The 22,222-nt window shown below is 36.2% G+C and overlaps 1 protein-coding gene across 1 annotated transcript; it reads right to left on the bottom strand.

The window, feature by feature from the left end:
- Window positions 1-7,134: 7,134 nt before the first annotated feature.
- On the bottom strand, window positions 7,135-14,503 carry LOC138305459 (uncharacterized). The gene is made up of 2 exons (XM_069245693.1): window positions 12,919-14,503; window positions 7,135-9,241 (listed from the first exon to the last, which is right to left on the bottom strand). The coding sequence occupies exons 1-2, from the start codon at window positions 14,428-14,430 to the stop codon at window positions 9,239-9,241; spliced, it is 1,515 nt and encodes a 504-aa protein (XP_069101794.1). The 5' UTR covers window positions 14,431-14,503; the 3' UTR covers window positions 7,135-9,238.
- Window positions 14,504-22,222: the final 7,719 nt, after the last annotated feature.

A 22,222-nucleotide genomic window follows, 5' to 3' on the forward strand; every position in this document is an offset into this window, starting at 1 on the left:
CTGTACAGGCTGTGGACGTTGATTCGTTACATTCGTTTATATTTAGAAGAAAAAGAAATATATAACAATATTACGTATCACAAACAATTCTGTAACCATTTCATAGTCTGACATTTCAACTCTTCGGCAAATAACCAACTATGTTCCAATTGGTTTTTTTTTTGATAATTCAAAGTACATTTTATCAAATTCAACTTCAAGGAGAACAAGATTTTAATTCGAAGGTATATTAGAGGATGTTTTCATATCAAATATGCCACAGATGAAAACTGCCAAACTATGTAGAATGTATTGTATATTGTATCATTATACCAATATTCTACCGATATCAATTCCATCAATATCATAGTTTTTCCCAGTTTCAAAGGCATTTTATGTATATTCATTATAGGATAATATAATTCATAACATATACTTTTTTTCACTTTTTGAACAATTACTTACTTAGATTGCAAAGTATTTTTTTAATATTTTTGAAGCAGATTTTTTTATTTTTGGTAACAATCTAACATGTGTAGCAGAATGCTTAATCATTGAATGTATATATACATATCGTTTAGCCAGCACTTTACAATTATTATATATGTAAATAATTTTCTATATATAAGTTTGTATACCTAGTATAAAGTAGACAGACCAAATCATGTTGTTTCAATTATGTATCCAATTCCATAGAAAAATAGACTAGTATACTTCATTCTTCTATATATATTTATCTGTTTTTATTATATCTGGTAGCTGTGAACCATACATTTGCATGTTTTTATTCAATATTCTATAGTATAGTGTATAATAAACTTCTATATGTTTTTTCATATATTTATAACATATATTACATGCGCCTAGTAAGTTCACTAAGTATCCTGTAAGTTTGTGCCATTTGTGTAGCATGGACTTGAACTTATTGGATTTGATCACTATCAACAAACATCTCCATTACCTGTTTACTATGTTTTGTTATAAGATTGTGTAGCAGCTACCCGAACAAAATCACGTGCTTTTCATACGAGTACGGCTAAGGTAATTTGTATAGGAACATACCTGAGTACAGGTGAACAAATATTTGTCACACTGTGGGAGCGTGCCCGTGGGATTAGACTCTAAATGAGCATTTCATAGCCTGCATGTGTGTAAGCACTGTGGAGACAATCTTCATTCATATGTAATTATTGTATTATGTTTCAATCATATATCGTTAACCCCATAAAATTTGTATTCATATTCATTAGCTTCCGCGCCTTGATCGTTAATTAATTAATATGGGATATGGAATACATTACATTATTTCCAATAGGGTTAAATTTTAAATGAATAAAATTGATTTCACAGCTCGATGAGAAAAAAAACAACACATTGTGTTATTATTACAAGTTGTCTATAATTTTAATTGCGCCGTTTCCATTGTCACTGTTTACCTTTTCCTGACCAACTTCAGAAATGGTGATTCCTTTAGATATATTAGTTTGTGCTTTGACCGTTCTTCTGGACTCATCTGTTTTCTTTCTCCTAATAGTTCATATCTTAGTCTTGCCAAGGGAGGTGGAAGGTCGGGCACGACAGAAAATCCTGATTTGGATCCAAGAGCCGACAGGGCTTGGTTCAGAACGATGTCGCGGTCCATAAGTGACAGGAATCTTACAATGATGTTCCGTTTGCCTTCGGGGCCATTGGGCAGTCTATGAACGGCTTGGAACAACATGAGATTGACGACGTCATCATTTATTTTGAGATGGGCTTTGAAGAAGTCGCGTATTTTCATCAAGGAGTCTTGAGGTTTCTCCTTCGTATCCCCTTTTATTCATCATCTGATGAGATAGATATGAACAAAGCAGTATTCAATCCTTAAAGTCCCATTATGCTTTCACCAAACTTTGCTAAAATATATATTAACATCCCTTATGAAAGGTTCTTCATTTGGTTTTCTTTCCAATGAAGATAATTACGCAATTATCAATTAGTAAAGAATTCTTAAAATAGAACGGGTTGATTTGCATAGTTAAAATACCTCGTGTATACGTATGTTCGGTACCCGTATAGTAAACAAAAACACGCATGGCCGAGAGAGAGGGCAGTTTTGAGCAAACGGTGAGCAATACAATGTTCTATAATTGTTTTAGAATATGATACATATCAGATTTCACAAATTATAAATGTGTCCTGTCAAAGGTTACATATAGTTTATATAAAGCTTAATACAGAATACGTATTAATCGAAAATAGTGAATGTAAATAGTGAAATGCGTACATGGGGCACCATATGGGGTATTTTATCGTACCAATATAAACACGTGGCCGTGTCAATTTTGGTAATGATCGGTTGATTTTAACTTTCCTCTCGTGTAATAATTTGAGATAAATACAGTATTTGTCCCAAACTATATATTGATAAGTAAATATCATGATACTACTAATCTATTCGTAATTTGAGAGTTAGAAGAGCACAGTATATCTAAAATACTTAGAACAGACCAATAGCTTACTATATACATGTATAACTGCTTTCTATTTCTTCTTTGGGTATCTTATAACGATATTCTTATGTCTATGAAATATGTGATAGTACATGTAGATGAAAGATTACTGGAATCGGTGCTAGTCGAGATACGTCAATATGTATATTGAGACATGTCTGTATTATAGATATTACTTATATCGTATATTACATCTATACATATCTATTCTCAGTATTCATGTACCCAACATATATGTGTTTGTTAGGACCCATCACTTAATTGACATATATACCGTTGCTATTACCTACTTTATTTTTTTATCAATTATACATGTAAAAATTTTCTGGTATATATTCCAACCGGGGAGCTATATACCGATACCTGTCGAGATTTCATTTCTGTATAATTAACTGATTAAATGTTTCTCGATTACGTTACGTGTGGTTAGAAAAGGATCATCATACATTTCATCAGAGTACGCGTGTATATACATCAAGTATTGATTACCAGGTGCATGAGTCTTAATTATCGTATGGGCATTTTTAAATATACATGTAGGCCTACATTTTTATGTACACGGAACGAATTAAAGTAATCAAAGACTCGCATTTATATTCGTACAAACGTCAGTATTAGAGTGAACTAAGGGGATATAAATATTGCCAGACTATTTCATCATTAAAAAGACACAGCATATATTATTTTGACCCATGATGCTACCTGGCGGACTATCAATTTCCGCCAGTACGTAATTCTTAGTACGGTATACATGTACGTAGTAAAAAGGAAAAGGGAATTGAAACTGAAATTTCTCTATTTTCACGAGTGTACATTCCTTTGTTTGTTTGTTTGTTTGATTAATTAACGTCCTATTAACAGCTATGGTCATGTAAGGACGGCCTCCCATGTATGCGGTGTGTTGCGTGTATGTTGTGCGAGGTGCGTGTTTCGGGAGACTGCGGTATATTCATGTTGTGTCTTCTTGTATAGTGGAACTTTTTGCCCTTTTTATAGTGCTATATCACTTTACGCCGAACGTGAATTATGTTTATTAGCATTCAGCCTATTTGTTTTCATAGAAAAAGTTCGATTTATGGAGCAAGTCTAAAAGTTTATGCGCTAAATAAATATGTAAGAAAAATAGGTTCGTGATACCTGCTAGGACTTTACCAGTCTTATTAAAACGGATATTTTCCCCATGTTCTCTTCTTTTAATGAAGGACTGATCCAGGGTTTCTTTAGCTTTTCTGGTATACTTCTCCACCAGATTTTAGTTCATTTGATGAACTGTATAGAAATCATTAACTGACTGTTTTTATACTTCATTTCTTAGTACTATTCAATCAAACCAAGTTATTCTACATTTTGTACATGCATTCCTTTTCCTGTTACGTGCATGCAGTGAATTATGAGATGATATGAATCACATAGGCCTACATGTGGTTCATTCACAGGTGTTTGGTTCTTTAGACATTTTTCTCTCTTTATATACTGACACAGTATCACATATATATATATATATATGTGTGTGTAGAAAAAATGTCTATAGAGCCAAACACCTGTGGTTCATATACATGTATATATCTTTACATGTAACATAAACATAATTATGTTTCTGCATGTAGTAATTTTAAAGTTCATACTAATAATTTTATGCTACAATGTGGATTGTACTCAGTTGGTAATTCATGATCATGATCACTTGTCATGGATATATCTGATAATGCCGATACACTGGTCTAAGTTTATGTTCGGTCTTCGATGGGGGTAGAACATGTGGGCTTACCAGACTTCGTATGAATGTATACATCGCTGTATTGTTATACAAAGAACCAAAGTGTAAGATCTATATAGCAGGTAACGACATGGCGTGTTTTGTGTTTACTTTCATTTGTTTACGAGTTTTGTCGAGCCACCCCATGGGAGGGCCTCATCAGGTAACACAAACGTGTGTTCGGTTTCGATGTACATTTCAATAAAGCCAGATTAGGCCATATAGGCATCTATAAATCGTTAATACAAAATACATAAGATCAGCAAATAAAATAGTAATCATAATTTTGTTAATTGCTTGCTTTCCATTCAAGAACAAACACTTTTTAAATAGTTTTAGCATAGTTTTATATAGAAACTACATGTAAATACATAGTTACATGTACAACATGGATTTTAGGTCCACGCGTGGAATGCGTGGGTTCGTAACGTGCAGTCGATCGCGATCGAGCAACTTGACCGCTAAATTGTCGTTGTTTGAAAAATTGGTCTCCCTTTTCACTGCGTTCTAACAGACGCATGTGTGTTCGCTGACATGTATAAGTTTGGCGAGTTGCGTTCGCCATACATGATGTTGAAGTTTGTTAGGGAAATCCCACTTTTTATGTGCCTACGCATGCGTACTAGATTGTTTTGGCTCTGGGGCGGAACTACGGATTTCCCCCTCTCCGAAGAGGGGTTTTCTATTGTTTTTGAAAAACATGGAAATGTTGGGCATTTTTTATTAGCGGATATTTTCATAAGGATATATGCTCTACTATTCAGCAAAGTTTGGTACTTTATGACGATATTTTTTTCACCCAAAAATAATTATAATACCCCCTTAAATAACACTTATTACATCAATTCGGTAACACTACCCATATTAAATATAGTGGGAGAGTCCAGCTAGACACTATACAAATGATGACTGTAGTTTAATACGAGGAAAGTATCACCATTCAAACGTTTAATATATGAAGCATATATGAAGTATGAATACTTTATTGACCTTTTTTTTAAATTAGTCATTCTGTTTCAAATAGCAAAACTTGTATCGTTTCATAAAAAAACAACTATTGACTTTTTGTAGGTTAATACAAGGAATTTTTAAACCTGAGAAAGGCGATATTCCCCAGGCCATAATGATAGAATCTTTCCAATGTTGCCCAGTGTCCATTAGACTGTTAAACGCTCCTTTTTAATGTTACTCTGTATGGAAACAGGATTTGTTACTATTATCGTGGTGGAGTATTCCTTCAGACAGTCTGGGACTTGGCCATCATGTATGAATAAGCTTAAACGTGTAGCCAAAACTTCTGATACTCTGGCGCTTCAATGTTTAAGTGTTTTTTTGTTGTTGTTCGGAGTTGTTTAGGTCATCTGACCCGAAGGGGACCTATTGTCATCATGCATCGTCCGTCGTCGTGCGCCGTCCGTCGTGCGTAAACTTTTCATTCAAACAACTTCTTCTCAATAACCGAAAGGCCCAGGGTACTGATATTTGGCCTGTAGCATGCTGGGATGAAGGGCTACCAAGTTTGTTCAAATGAATGACCTTGACCTTCATTCAAGGTCACAGGGGTCAAAAAGGCTAAAATCTTTAAACGACTTCTTCTCAAGAACCAGAAGGCCCAGGGTACTGATATTGGGCCTGTAGCATGCTGGGATGAAGGGCTACCAAGTTTGTTCAAATGAATGACCTTGACCTTCATTTAAGGTCACAGGGGTCAAATAGGCTAAAATCCTTTAAACAACTTCTTGTGAATAACTAAGAGGCCTAGACACCTGATATTGGGCCTGCAACATGCTGGGATGAAGGGCTATCAAGTGTCTTCAAATCAATGACCTTGATCTTCATTTAAGGTCACAGGGGTCAAAAATGTTAAAATCATAAAACGACTTCTTCTCAATAACCAGAAGGCCCAGGGTACTGATATTGGGCATGTAGCATGCTGGAATGAAGGGCTACCAAGCTTGTTCGAGTGAATGACCTTGACCTTCATTCAAGGTCACAGGGGTCAAATAGGCTAAAATCTTTAAACGACTTCTTCTCAATAACCAGAAGGCCCAGGGTACTGATATTGGGCTTGTAGCATGCTGAGATGAAGGGCTACCAAGTTTGTTCAAATGAATGACCTTGACCTTCATTCAAGGTCACAGGGGTCAAATAGGCTAAAATCTTTACATGACTTTTCATGAATAACTAAGAGGCCTAGATACCTGATAATAGGCCCCTAACATGCTGGGATGAAGGGCTATCAAATGTGTTCAAATGAATGACCTTGACCTTCATTCAAGGTCACAGGAATCAAAAAAGCTGTAATCTTAAAACGGCTTCTTCTGAAGAACCAGAGTGCCCTGGGTACTGATATTGGGCATGTAGCATGCTGGGATGAAGGGCTACCAAGTTTGTTCAAATGAATGACCTTGACTTTCATTTAAGGTCACAGGGGTCAAATAGACTAAAATCTTTAAAAGACTTCTCGAGAATAACTAGGAGGCCTGCCTAGAGACCTGATATTGGGCCTGTCATGCTGGGATGAAGAGCTACCAAGTTTGTTAAAATCAATGACCTTGACCTTCATCCAAGGTCACAGGGGTCAAATAGGCTAAAATCTTGAAACAATTTTTTTGTGAATAACTAAGAGGCCTAGAGACCTGAGATTGGGCCTGTGACATGCTGGGATGAAGGGCTACCATATTGGTTTAAAAAAATGACCTTGATCTTCATTCAAGATCACAGGGGTCAAAAATGGCTAAAATCTTTAAATGACTATGGTGTATTGTGCCAATAGTCAGATGACCGTTAAGAACCACGGGCCTCTTGTTTACTTTCGTATTGATAATGTTACTTGAATTAAGTTGTATAATTACAAGTGAAAATAAAACACATTTCATTTCTTGACAATTTTAATTTACACTCAAGATACTTGTGCCATGGTTATCGTACATTATGCATATATATCGGAATGCGAAAACCAAATCAAAGACAAATGCTGCTATTGATAACCAAATGTTGCAAAAACAGTTGCATATAGATGGCTACTACAGATGATTACTAGACAGTTTCTTCAATAAAGTTGGATTGACACCAACGGAATACTATAGATATACTAACATATACTGTATGGATTTTAACATACATATATATCATATTCCCCAGGCCGAACCTGATTTTGGCACTCTTATATAGAAACAAAATTGAAAGTTTTATCTATATTTCTATGAGAACTTTTTTGCAATTGTTTATTTTTTAAAGCATTTCGAATTTCTTCTGGATATACTAATAAAGCAGAATTGCAACAATCTACCTTCACATCATTCATCATAACCTACCATCATCATCATCAACATCATCATCACCACCACCACCATCATATCATCCTAATCATCACCCTTTCATATAAATTTTTATCATATTCGTCATATCATTATTGTCATCATCATCATCATTGCACAATCATCATACCTTCATAGATAATGCCATCATTATCATCATCATCATCATCATCCTCATCCTCTTCATTATACTATTACCATCATCCTGTGGGTGATCGGGTGATGTAGTGGTTAAGCCACTCGCCTTTCACCTAACCGGCCGGGGTTCGATCCCCAGCACGGACCTGAAAAGGTTTGTGGTCACATACCCGATCACGTGGGTGTTCTCCGGGCACTCCGGTTTTCTCCCACTCTAAGATCCCTCGCGCTCTTACATTCGGGCCATCGAGAGTAATTTACATAAGTTGTATAACTTTTTTCGTATTCGATGTAACATAAATAAAGTTTATATTTAAATTTACCATCATCATCATCATCATCATAATCATCATATCTTCAATTTGTTTTTCTAAATATTACCTTCATCCTTATTCTATCATCATTATTTCTTTAAATACACAGACACACCCCCTTCACACAACATACACGTGCGCACGCACAAATACGCAACATATGCATACACAGAGAAAATAGAGAAATTATACAGAAATAAATAAAAGAAAGAGTCCTGTATGTGAAGAATACAAAGGCAAACATTTCCATATATACTAGTTATATACAAAGGCAAGCATTTCCATTATACTAGTTATATACAAAGGCAAACATTTCCATAAATACTAGTTATATATAAAGGCAAACATTTCCATAAATACTAGTTATATATAAAGGCAAACATTTCCATAAATACTAGTTATATACAAAGGCAAACATTTCCATAAATACTAGTTATATATAAAGGCAAACATTTCCATAAATACTAGTTATGTGATAACGTATTTATATATATTACGTAGCCAAGTACATTTATTTATCCCATATATACTAGTTATTTGATAGCAAATTTATATATAACGTAGCCACGTACATTTATTTATCTCATAAATAGTAGTTATTTGATAACAAATTTATATATATTACGTAGCCAAGAACATTTATTTATCCCATATATACTAGTTATTTGATAACGTAATTATATATATTACGTAGCCACGTAAATTCTATTTATTCCATTAATACTAATTATGTGATAAATAGAATCTTACACTCGTGACTACGTAATATGAAATGAATTAAACTCGTTAAAGGTTCGTGGCATATCAAATTATTAGATACGTTTAATAAATTCCATATTACATAGCCGCAAGTGTAAAATAACCTATTTATACATGTAACATATTTCTCGGGTGTTAGTGTCGTTCGCGTGCAATAGAAAGTTTTAACGACTTCCTTTGTTCCGCATGTCCTCACGTACTTACAAGAAGTTCAGCGCGATATTCAAACTGCCTCTATGGTATTACGTGTGTTATGTAGTATCTAATATATATGGTGTATTTTATGAATCCACACAGCACACATGTGTTCACAGGAGGTTCAGAGTTCCAGACAAGTATCCATTATAATGTCTATATAGTCTTTATGTTCCAAGTAAAGTAAAATGTCAAATCAAACTAGCGTTACAACAAGTCACGTGATATCGTCAAGCCAGTCCTGCAGTAATCGGGCACGTGATCTTACGCCAGGTCTCCGGTCTCTCACTTAAATAATGAGAAAAAACATAACACCAATTATACAAAACCTGTATATAACTGTAAAGTTACTGTGAGTTATCGATTATGATATTAGGATGTATTTTATCAATTCAGTATGATTGTAACTTCCATTTAACATCAACTGCGTTTGGTTTGTTTGTTTGTTTGACAAAAGATATGAGCCGAAACAACGCCTACGAATTTGGATTTGCTCTTCAGGATTCTGTATTTTATTTTTTTGATGATGGTGATGAGCAGAAGAGTTAGAATTAGAAAACTTCCGCTCTTACAATCATTTACCATTAGTTTTCATAAAATAATAACTCATGCGATCGATGTGTTTCGTAAGTCAGTCTATAAGCGAAACACCCATAAAATTGATTTCTCTTAAGGTTTTAAACAATACAACAAGCGTAAATGATTGTTCTCCGATTGACAGATCAAATAGACAGAAATCACCTGAGGAATTTCTTCAACATAAACAGAACGATTTTTTCAGTTGTTTCGTTCAGTATGAAAATACGTCATACAAGTTAGAATTACCATTCATACATCAACACTATATGGTAATGACACCGGAATTAGGTACCCCTGAAACGAGAGTGAGGAAATCATGATTTGAACAGAGGTAAAATTATCGCTTTTTTTCTGGATTTTGAGATGCTTTTGAATATTGACGTTTGGCACACGTGTTTCCGAATATATCAGCAACACAATGATATATAAATGGTTTTCAAGAAGTGTCGCCAAAAAAAAACCAGACAGATGTTAACATGCCACCACACCAAGGGAAGTACCGATGTAAATCGCCTGTCGCTAAAACAGATGGGAAAAGAACCTTCCGTCGCCCATCAATACATCATTTAGTACTACATTACTCTATTATGATTTATTAGGGTATATTCACAAGAAAATTACTTCTCAGCCCCATCTAGTAAGTAACAAAAGGAAGCCACAGTTACACACACGTTGTTTACTAGAGAAAAACAGGCGGAAAGAGAGAGGGTGACGTAAAACGTTACAAACGGATACGGCCCGGTAAACTATATCCGGAATACAATTAAAGCGCTATATATTTACTGGCGCCATCTATTTATGTTATGGGAACAATATAGAATCTCGATGGTGTACGGTTCATAGCTAATATTTTGATTGGAGGGTGTACGGCTCATAGCAAACGAACGGTACGGCTTATAGTTACCTCGATATCGGTAATCATCATGAAGATAATAAATGAGGTGTAAAATTATACATGTAATGTTTGTTTGATGAATCTACATATATTTCTCAGTCAGATAACATTAAATACAAAATTTACATTTTTATAAAATCTTTTGCTGGACTTTATCAATTGATGTCTGAAAATACTTTGGTTTATATGATCAACACTTTCGTTATATCAACATTCAAGTTTCTAATATATCAATTAAATAATTCTGCCATTCACATACTTAATGAAAGAAAACCAGTAATAATTCTTGCGGCTTCGCGTTGAGCTATTTTTATTTGTTTGTTTTTTTGTTTTTATTTCTTTTTAATGTGCAATAAACAACAGTTATCTAAATACTTTCATTCTTATTCACATTCCGTATCGCTATCACACTCATTCTCAAACATCTTACTCATATCATCATCATAACTCATCATCATCACAACCATCATATATATCATCATCATTCTATGATTTCCATCATCATCATCTTAATCATTTTTATTTCTAAACTTGACAATGGATCAGATACCAAAATATATATATCTTAGTAAAAGGCAATATCACCTCGACAATTTCGTGGATATTGAATATAATTGGATCTACAAACGATAACCTAATTAGTTAGTGGGAACGAAATTAGAGCGATTTGTAAGTGTCTTTATGTTGCAATTACGAGAAAAAAGCCCACAATTTTACGCATGATTGTAAACTGTTAGTAACATTAATAATGTAATAACGATACATAAGATGAATTACCTTAAGTCTTAAATAGTTATCCTTTTAGATTTCATCATCCCATCACTGAAAAGATATATAATAGATACTATAAGCCGTACAACTCCCTTCATATAAAGTACTACATTTGTATGTGCCGTACAACTCCCTTCATATAAAGTACTACATTTGTATGTGCCGTACAACTCCCTTCAGATAAAGTACTACATTTGTATGTGCCGTACAACTCCCTTCATATAAAGTACTACATTTGTATGTGCCGTACAACTCCCTTCATATAAAGTACTACATTTGTATGTGCCGTACAACTCCCTTCATATAAAGTACTACATTTGTATGTGCCGTACAACTCCCTTCATATAAAGTACTACATTTGTATGTGCCGTACAACTCCCTTCATATAAAGTACTACATTTGTATGTGCCGTACAACTCCCTTCATATAAAGTACTACATTTGTATGTGCCGTATAACTCCCTTCAGATAAAGTACTACATTTGTATGTGCCGTACAACTCCCTTCATATAAAGTACTACATTTGTATGTGCCGTACAACTCCCTTCATATAAAGTACTACATTTGTATGTGCCGTACAACTCCCTTCAATAAATACTAAAGTACTACAACATTTGTATGTGCCGTACAACTCCCTTCAGATAAAGTACTACATTTGTATGTGCCGTACAACTCCCTTCATATAAAGTACTACATTTGTATGTGCCGTACAACTCCCTTCATATAAAGTACTACATTTGTATGTGCCGTACAACTCCCTTCAGATAAAGTACTACATTTGTATGTGCCGTACAACTCCCTTCATATAAAGTCCTACATTTGTATGTGCCGTACAACTTCCGAGATAAACATTGTAATAAGCCGTACACATCCTCCTTCGCTATGTGCCGTACACCATTGCGATTTGGACGAGCCTTTTGACATAAATGAGACGGGATGAAAGTATTTTCTTGTGAATCTACCCTTATATATTATAATAGAGTAATGTAGTACTAAATTATGTATTTGTGGGCGATGGAAAGTTCTTTTCCATCATCTGTTTTAACGACATGCGATTTATGTCCATACTTCCCTTAGTGTGGTGGCATGTTCACATCTGTCATTTTTTTTTTTTTTTTTTGCGACACTTCTCGAAAACCATTTTCTCGAAAATCATTGTGTGATATATTCGGAAACACGTGTACCAAATAACAGTATCCAAAACATCTCTAAATGCAGATAAAATCGACAATTTTACCTCTGTTCAAATCCTGATTTTCACACTCTCGGTAGTTCCGGTGTCATTACCATACGGTGTGTAACAGGAGAGGAGAAAATGTAGCGACCAGACTGGGATTCGAACCCTGGACCCTCAGAATACTAGCCGAGTGCTTTACCGACTGAGCTACCTGGTCACCGATGAACGACCCAGTCCAATCCCGCTACACTCCTCACTCCTTTCTCGAAGTCTTCGCCCTCGAAGACACACGAGATCCTTCCAAACACCACCACCGTGGGTTATTTAGTTGGGCGCCAATTTTGTAACAGGAGAGGAGAAAATGTAGCGGCCAGACCGGGATTCGAACCCGGGACCCTCAGAATACTAGCCGAGTGCTCTACCGACTGAGCTACCTGGTCACCGATGATCGACCCAGTCCAATCCCGCTACACTCTGATTGAATATGATGTCTATAATAAGAGAATACACATATAGGTATTCACTTCAAATAAATACAACATACCTTGTACACCTTCACACTTCCATCATAAAACCCCAGCCACACCTCATCATTTGTCGTTATGGTGATGGAACACGGTACATAATCCTGTGTCGGTAGTATGGTAGTCATGGGGACACAGTCTATGGACAACAGCTGGACACTCCTACTGTAGGCCTCACATATAATGATACTATCTAATGGGCCGAAGATGAAGTCGGTGATGGCATATTCCGTATCCGGTTTGTAGTTTGTAGTATCAAACCTCTCCTCCCCCGACACGACCTTGCCGTTACCTAGATACCGTAACCTTAACGTCAGGTTTGTATTCAGTAGAACCAGGTGACTGTTGTACTTGTCTGTATCGTTGATCACACCAACAACGTCACCATTGGTCCTCACTCTCGTAGGATAGATAAACAGGACATTTCCTCGTCTGTCATGATTAGCGCGCCCTTTCTCCTCTCCCTGGGCAGAGTATCGGACCAGTACTCTCTCACTATTGGCGGTGACGTTGAAGTCAGACTGCAGGTCCACCAGTGTTACGTAGAGGTCACCATCAGGTGACATACAGATGTACCCCGGGTACAACTCCCCAGTGCAGAAGAGTGATGTGACCTTCCCATTGGAGAAGAGAGAGTTGATCATTCCAGTGGACAGTTTGACCTGTTTAATATCTCTGTCCTCTAATCCACATATCAATAGTGTATCGTCATTAACAATAGTCATACCACCTAAAAGGGAGTTGAACTTCACAGTTTTCTCTCTGTATCCCCGTTTGCTTCTTAGAGTTATATCCCTTTCACCGCGACTTCTTATCCAGGCTTTATCTGGACAGCTACTACACATCTGGGTAACAGGCGTAGACGTTGAGCGTTGAAATGACGTGACCGGGACCAGTTCTTCTCCTTGACGGATGACACTATCGAGAAAATGGGATTCTTTGGCAGTTGACAGTGACACATCCGTCGCTATCTGGGCTCCCTGTAATGAAGCTAGTTCCTCCATCTCGGAGGCCGTACCACCAAACATCAGTTTCAACTGTCTATCATTCACCTTCCCTGGAGTAAAATCGATGGTCTCTAATTTAGGAAGTGGATCCCGTATCCAGTCTGTTTCTTCCAGTTTTTGTGAATCTTCTATCACTGTGATGTCGTCTTTTTCATCAATTACACGTTTAACTTTTTCGCAGTGCTGTTTAACGTTTTCTAATTTTTCTGAAACCTTGTCAGTTCCGCATTGCAGTTGAACACAGTTATTTTGCGTCACAGCCTCGAATTGAGATTTTAAACTTTCGGCCATCTTAGTAGCAGCGTCGATGATTTCTGCCTTTTGTTTATCGATTAGGTTTACCCTTTCCTTATGATCATTTTCTTGTTGTTGTTTTATTTTCATCATCTCATTTATATCCGATTCTAGACTCGAAGCAAATCGACAGTGTTCGGCTTCTTCCGGTACTAGTTTTTTTGATTTGATGTCGCCTGACACTTCCCGCAGTTTCTCGAACACGTGACCTTTGTGTATGTCGGCCGTCATACATTCCACACATACCAGAGTGGTACCACATGTGACACATACCAATACTATCTGAGACCCCGGATGTTTAGGACAATCCATGATGATCAGTCAGACTCTAACGGTTGATTGAATTACACTTGTTCACGAATGGTTTTCTGAAACAGTTGGATTTTAAGGAATATACTTAATCTTCGGCCCTTTATGATAGTATCATTATATGTGAGGCCTACAGTAGGAGTGTCCAGCTGTTGTACAGAGACTGTGTCCCCATGACTACCATACTACCGACACAGGATTATGTACCGTATTCCATCACCATAACGACAAATGATGAGGTGTGGCTGGGTTTTTTTAATGGAAGTGTGAAAGTGTACAAGGTATGTTGTATTTATTTGAAATGAATACCTATATGTGTATTCTCTTATTATAGACATCATTTTCAATCACCGTATGGTAATGACACCAGAATTACCGGTACCCCCACCAGTACTCCCTCCGGTACCCCCTAAAGCGAGAGTGTGAAAATCAGGATTTGAACAGAGGTAAAATTGTCGGTTTTATCTGCATTGAGAGATGTTTTGGATACTGACGTTTGGTACACGTGTTTCCGAATATATCACACAATGATATATAAATGGTTTTCGAGAAATGTCGCAAAAAAAACTTGACTGATGTGAAGATGCCACCACACTAAGGGAAGTATGGACATAAATCGCATGTCGTTAAAACAGATGCTGGAAAAGAACTTTCCATCGCCCATAAATGCATAATTTAGTACTACATTACTCTATTATAATATATAAAGGTAGATTCACAAGGAAAATACTTCTCACCTCGTCTCATTTATGTCAAAAGGCTCGTCCAAATCGTAATGGTGTACGGCACATAGCGAAGGAGGATGTGTACGGCTAATTACAAATGTTTATCTCGGAGGTTTTTTTTGCGGCACTTCTTCAAAACCATTTATATATAATTGTGTTGCTGATATATTCGGAAACACGTGTGCCAAACGTCAGTATTCAAAAGCATCTCAAAATCGAGGTAAAAGGGACAATGCTACCTGTGTTCAAATCATGATTTTCTCACTCTCGCTTCAGGGGGTACCTAGTTCCGGTGTCATTACCATACAGTGGTGATGTATGAATGGTAATTCTAACTAATAAGGCGTATTTTTATACCGATCAAAATAACTGAATAAAAAAAATCGTTCTTTTTATGTTGAAGAAATTCCGCAGGTGATTTCTGACAATTTGATCTGTCAATTGGAGAACAATCATTTACTCTTGTTGTATTGTTTAAAACCTTCAGAGTAATCGATTTTATGGGTGTTTCGCTTACAATTATAGACTGACTTACGAAACACATCGATCGCATGAGTTATCATTTTATTAAAATTAATGGTAAATGATTGTAAGAGCGGAAGTTTTCGAATTCTAACTCTTCTTCTCATTACCATCATGAAAAATAAAATACAGAATCCTGAAGAGCAAATCCAAATTTGTAGGCGTTGTTTCGGCTCATATATTTTGTCAAACAATCAAACAGACCAAATGCATTTGATGTTAAATGGAAGTTACAATTATACTGAATTAATAAAAGACATCCTAATATCATAATCGATAACTCACAGTAACTTTACAGTTATATACAGGTTTTGTATAGTTGGTGTTATGTTACCCCGTTTTTTCTCATTATTTAAGTGAAAGACCGGAGACCTGGCGTAAGATCACGTGCCCGATTACTGCAGGACTGGCTTGACGATATCACGTGACCTGTTGTAACGCTAGTTTGATTTGACATTTTACTTTACTTGGAACATAAAGACTATATAGACATTATACTGGATACTTGGCTGGAACTCTGAACCTCCTGTGAACACATGTGTGCTGTGTGGATTCATAAAATACACCATATATATTATATACTACATAACACACGTAATACCATAGAGGCAGTTTGAATTTCGCGCTGAACTTCTTGTAAGTACGTGAGGACATGTGGAACAACGGAAGTCGTTAAAACGTTCTATTGCTTCTGAACGACACTAACACCCGAGAAATATGTTACATGTATAAAGAGGTTATTTTACACTTGCGGCTATGTAACATGGAATTTTTTAACGTATTTAATAATTTGATATGCCACGAACCTTTAACGAGTTTAATTCATTTTATATTACGTAGCCACGAATGTAAGATTTTATTTATCACATAATTAGTATTAATGGGATAAACAGGATGTACGTGCTACGTCATATATATAAATACGTTATCACATAACTAGTATTTATGTGATAAATAGAATGTACGTGGCTACGTCATATATATAAATACGTTATCAAATAACTAGTATTTATGAGATAAATAGAATGTACGTGGCTACGTTATATATAAATTTGTTATCAAATAACTAGTATATATGGGATAAATAAATGTTCTTGGCTACGTAATATATATAAACTTGTTATCAAATAACTAGTATTTATGAGATAAATAAATGTACGTGGCTACGTTATATATAAATTTGTTATCAAATAACTAGTATATATGGGATAAATAAATGTACTTGGCTACGTTATATATAAATTTGTTATCAAATAACTAGTATATATATTGGATAAATAAATGTTCTTGGCTACGTTACATATAAATTTGTTATCAAATAACTAGTATATATGGGATAAATAAATGTACTTGGCTACGTTATATATATAAATTTGTTATCAAATGCTCTTGGCTACGTAATATATATAAATTTGTTATCAAATAACTAGTATTTATAAGATAAATAAATGTACGTGGCTACGTTATATATATAAATTTGTTATCAAATAACTAGTATATATGGGATAAATGAATGTACTTGGCTACGTTATATATAAATTTGTTATCAAATAACTAGTATATATGGGATAAATAAATGTTCTTGGCTACGTTTACATATAAATTTGTTATCAAATAACTAGTATATATGGGATAAATAAATGTACTTGGCTACGTTATATATAAATTTGTTATCAAATAACTAGTATATATGGGATAAATAAATGTACGTGGCTACGTTTATATATAAATTTGTTATCAAATAACTAGTATTTATGGGATAAATGAATGTACTTGGCTACGTAATATATATAAATACGTTATCACATAACTAGTATTTATGGAAATGTTTGCCTTTGTATATAACTAGTATTTATGGAAATGTTTGCCTTTGTATATAACTAGTATATATTGTAACGAAGTGAATTATAGTTCATCATACTTGATGAAGTTTATTGTAATCTTGTTAGATAATATATTTGTTTACGTTCAATTTCATAGCTGTAAAGATCAGCTGATTGCTTTGAACATTCAAATGTAAGTTTTAGTATTATAACGATGTGTTATAAGATTCACACTACATATTATTATGCTTTTTATGTTATAAGTATAAGTGCAACAGTAATCGATGTACTTACAGTTTATTTCGATAGGTACGAAGCTTATTTCGTCCTAAGCTTAGTTGAATGTGTTGTCATTGTCAACTATGACGGTGAAGGTCGACCGGCGTTTGAGCCAAACTAGTAAATTTAGAGTCGTATCCGGCTCTTCTAGATTTTGTATGATTTCCGGAATATTATTGAGTTGGAAATATGTTATAGTTATTGTATAAATTATCTAAGTTAATGATTTTAGTATTTCATTAGGAACTATATTAATAGTCGTAAGGATTGTTAGTTTCTTGGCGTAACTTGGTTACGATGACAGCTTCCGGTTGCCAGCGGCTTCCAAATGACAGCTTCGGGCTGTCACTGGGTTGTCACTGACAGCCGCGTGGCTGTCACTGACAGCTTAGGGGTATAAATACCTGGTTTCATGCGCTGGGCAGCCAGTAGTCATTCGACCGGCATCGGGTTCACCCCAACCATAGTCGTATTGAATAGAAATGTACGTAATGGTTATTACTTGGTGTTATCACTAGTAATATACATACATGCTATTTATTGGATCTGCATCACGATTCGTGTTGCCTTAAAACTTATTAAGTATTGTCTATCTATATATAAGCCAGTATTATATTTATAACGTTATATAGCACTATTATTACTCTTATATAATAGGCCAGTGATAGGTTATCACATTTAATGATAGTGATTTTTAACCAGTGGAATTATAGACTTGTTATTAGAATTAGTAACGAACTTTGGTACTTTGATAACACTATCATAGGACAACGTCGATCTATTCTCTCTTAATAAATCTGTTTATCTGTAATTATTTCCCAATATTATAAATTACCTCTTTATTGGGGATTATAGTTTTAGCTATTTGCCAAAGATCAATATTACTTATATTATTTATTATCCCTAGAGAGAGTTTCTATGTTCTCTGTTAATTCATATTTATTGTGAGTTTATCTGTGGATGGATTGAGGCTCGTACCCTTATATTAGTTGCAAGTTAAAGTTGTTCTTTGAACTTCACTTATTCTAGTCAGAGATTTCATGAGGTTGCTATTATATTGTATATTGCATATTGTAAGTTAACTCTGATGATTTCTTAATAATAACATTTATACTTAAAAACTGGCCTTTGTTATTCATTGATATTACAATAATGACTACTACTCAGACTAAATCTAACTGAGAAACCCATAGTCCAGAAGACAGCTGTGCTCCGGAGACGCCTGGATAAGAAATTTGTATGTGACATTCCAGGTAGTCTGCGACTACCACTTTCGTTATACTGACGAAGAGACCCTACGAGAGGACCGGAGGCGGAAATCGTTACATTGGTGGCAGCGGTGGGATGATTCTTTGATGAACACATCCGATCTTATCTGAGGCGATACCATTTTCCGGAACTTAGCTGTTATCAGCTGCGTAATATCTGAGCTTTTGAGGGTTTAAGTAACAACAACAACATATTGGCATATTGTTCATTTGAGATATACAAGCTATTGAACAGCGACGTTTTCTGCTTCATTTCACACTGAGACGATGGACTTTGGGGGTGACGAGGAGCAAGGTAGGCATAGCCCTACCGTCCCTACGGATCCTATACCAGAACCCGGTGCCGGGAGTTCGCTACTCCCACAGACGAGATATATAAATGGAACACCTAGTGGCGAGGTTCAGCTACGACTTACGCGTACAGATAGTGGACTGGGGACTCACCAGAGTAATGTACACGAACCGGAATATAATACCAGTCTTCAGAGGGAAAATGAGGGTTTACGTCATGAAGTTAAACTGTTGCATACGGCTTTGGAAGACCTGAGAAGGGACATGGTACGTCAGCGACTGGAATTTAGAAGTAGCCAGTCACTGGATTCACAACGGCCTGATTCTATGAGATATGGACAGGCATTATCAGAAGATGATCCGATGGCCCGTGCGGACGCTGAAGGGCCTTCCCGGACGCGGGAATGGAGAGACTCAGAACAGCGGGATAGACCGGATGTTGGTTCTCAGTGCAGAGACACTAGAGCCGGGTATTTGGGGGAGGGGGCCCTACCAAATACCGAGTGGACACAAGAGATTGGAACATTAGCACGCCATGCCCAGGGAGAGCATGGGCAGAAGACGTTTATAGGCGCCGGCGCCAGTAGAAGAGAAAATGTTTCTGCAGCTGTGCGCGAGGATGTTGCCAGTGTGCCACGTACTGGATCTACTGGGAGTGTAAGGTACCATGAGACCGATAGAGGCCATGGAGGCCTAAGGCAAAGGAAAGCTGCAACATATGACGGGACAACAAATTGGAGGGATTATTTGGCACATTTTGTAATCATTGCAAGGCTTAACCGATGGAATGAAGAAGAAAAAGCGTTAGAATTAGCTGTATCATTGAGAGGAACAGCACAGAGCGTACTTAGTGATATGAGTGACGAAGATTCACAGAGTTATAACCAATTGGTTTCAGCACTGACTGCACGATTTGAACCTGAAAACCAATCAGAGGTATACAGGGTACAACTTAAGACCAGAATCCGAAAGCGGAACGAGACACTTCCGGAATTATCGCATGAGGTTAGGAAGTTAGTGCGGATGGCTTACCCAACGGCATCTACGAATGTCCGACAACAGTTATGTCTGGATGGATTCATAGATGCACTTAATGATACTGACATGGAGTGGGCTGTGCATCAGGGAAAATCAAAGACGATAGAAGATGCAGTCCGAATAGCAATAGAATATGAAGCTTTTCAATCCGGCAGAAAAAGGAGAGGAAATAATAACAACGTTGTAAGAGCACAGAAGGAGGACAAAGGAACACAAAAGAATAACACTAAAAGTCAATATCAACAAGGGAACGGGACAAGTCAGAGGAAAAATTGGAAAGATGTCGTCTGTTTTTATTGTAAGATGGAGGGTCATATCCAGAGAAACTGTCAACAGAAACAGAGAGATATGGCAAATTCTACAAGCAGAAACGTGTCGGAAAACTAGATACGATTGGGACTGTGGACTGTATTCCACTCATGGGAAGTGAAGGGTATAACAATATAACAGAAGCTAGACATCCATCCGACAGGAAGAACCATACTTAGTGTTGATTTGAGTTTCGGACCTGATCTATAGGGTTCAGAAGAGTCCTACTTTGAAGATTATAACTATTCATCGTGATTTACTTAAGCCGTACCAAAGGTGAATATATATTGGTTATGACAACCAGAGGAAGAAGTGCGACCTCCAGACGAGAATATTGATGACGTGGTAGATGAGAATACTGAAGTCGTAGCTGCAACAGAGGTGTTACAAAGAACAAATCGAACACAGACTATTGACAGCGACTTAGGACTTTTGTACTTTTGTTTATTACATTATAACAAGTACATACGAGGAGTGAAAATATAAGAAGAATGCAGCTGTTGTTTCACCGACCGGTAACCGGCCTATAGCCTTGCTGGGTGAAGTTTTTGTCCAGTTTCCACGATGGTTTTACATACTTGGCGGATCTATATAGGTTGGGGTTGGAATCCCTGGTAATTATCCAATAACCCTTTCCCTGGACGGACTGGGTATGATTCCCCGTGGAGCCCTTGGTAAAGCAACTGCGTCCGATATGTGTGCATCAGATGGGAGACACAGGCTTTGCGAAGAAGTATCCTGGTTTCCTCTTCCTGGCCAGATGAGGGAAGTCACGGACACAGAGCTGCGCCTACCAGATGTTCAACGCTCTTACAAGCCTGCCATTTGTATGCAGAAAGAAGATTGATCTAACATAAACCTTTAAACATTAATCTTCACCATAAACTTCATCAGTAATCTGAAACATTAAAGTGGATGTTAACGGTTATCCGTAACAAGATTTTCATCAATATCTAAATTGACGGGAATGACCAGACCATTTAGACATAACCTTGATTGGACGAGGAATACCTATACTGTATCATTACTTGTGACCGCAGAGCTGTTTACAAGGAAAGACCAAGAATTGTGATGACAACATCGCGCGCGCGGTTGTCTGATTATAAGCGTTATGCATTTTGTGAATGAACTTTTCTTTACCAGAAATTTTAGTGTAATATATACCAGGAAAGTTTTGCAATCTGTTAAAATTCTTAAATATCTATATAGTATGCTGTGCTATTTTCAAAATAGAATGCTACCTTTTGTAAAGTTGCATCTGAAATTGTTTCAGAGCATTGGTCGCTTATTATAGTAAGTTATTCAGCAGATTGAACACTGCCATTTTCATTTTTATTGTTATATTATTGTCAAGTCAATTAGTCTGTTGTTGAACAGTAAGCTAAGGATAAGAATATTATCTATATATCATGTGAAGAACTATGTAATGAGTCTGTGGTAAGTTTGTGATTAATTTAAA

Source organism: Argopecten irradians, chromosome 13, assembly GCF_041381155.1.
Source record: "Argopecten irradians isolate NY chromosome 13, Ai_NY, whole genome shotgun sequence".
Lineage (NCBI taxonomy): Eukaryota > Metazoa > Mollusca > Bivalvia > Pectinida > Pectinidae > Argopecten > Argopecten irradians.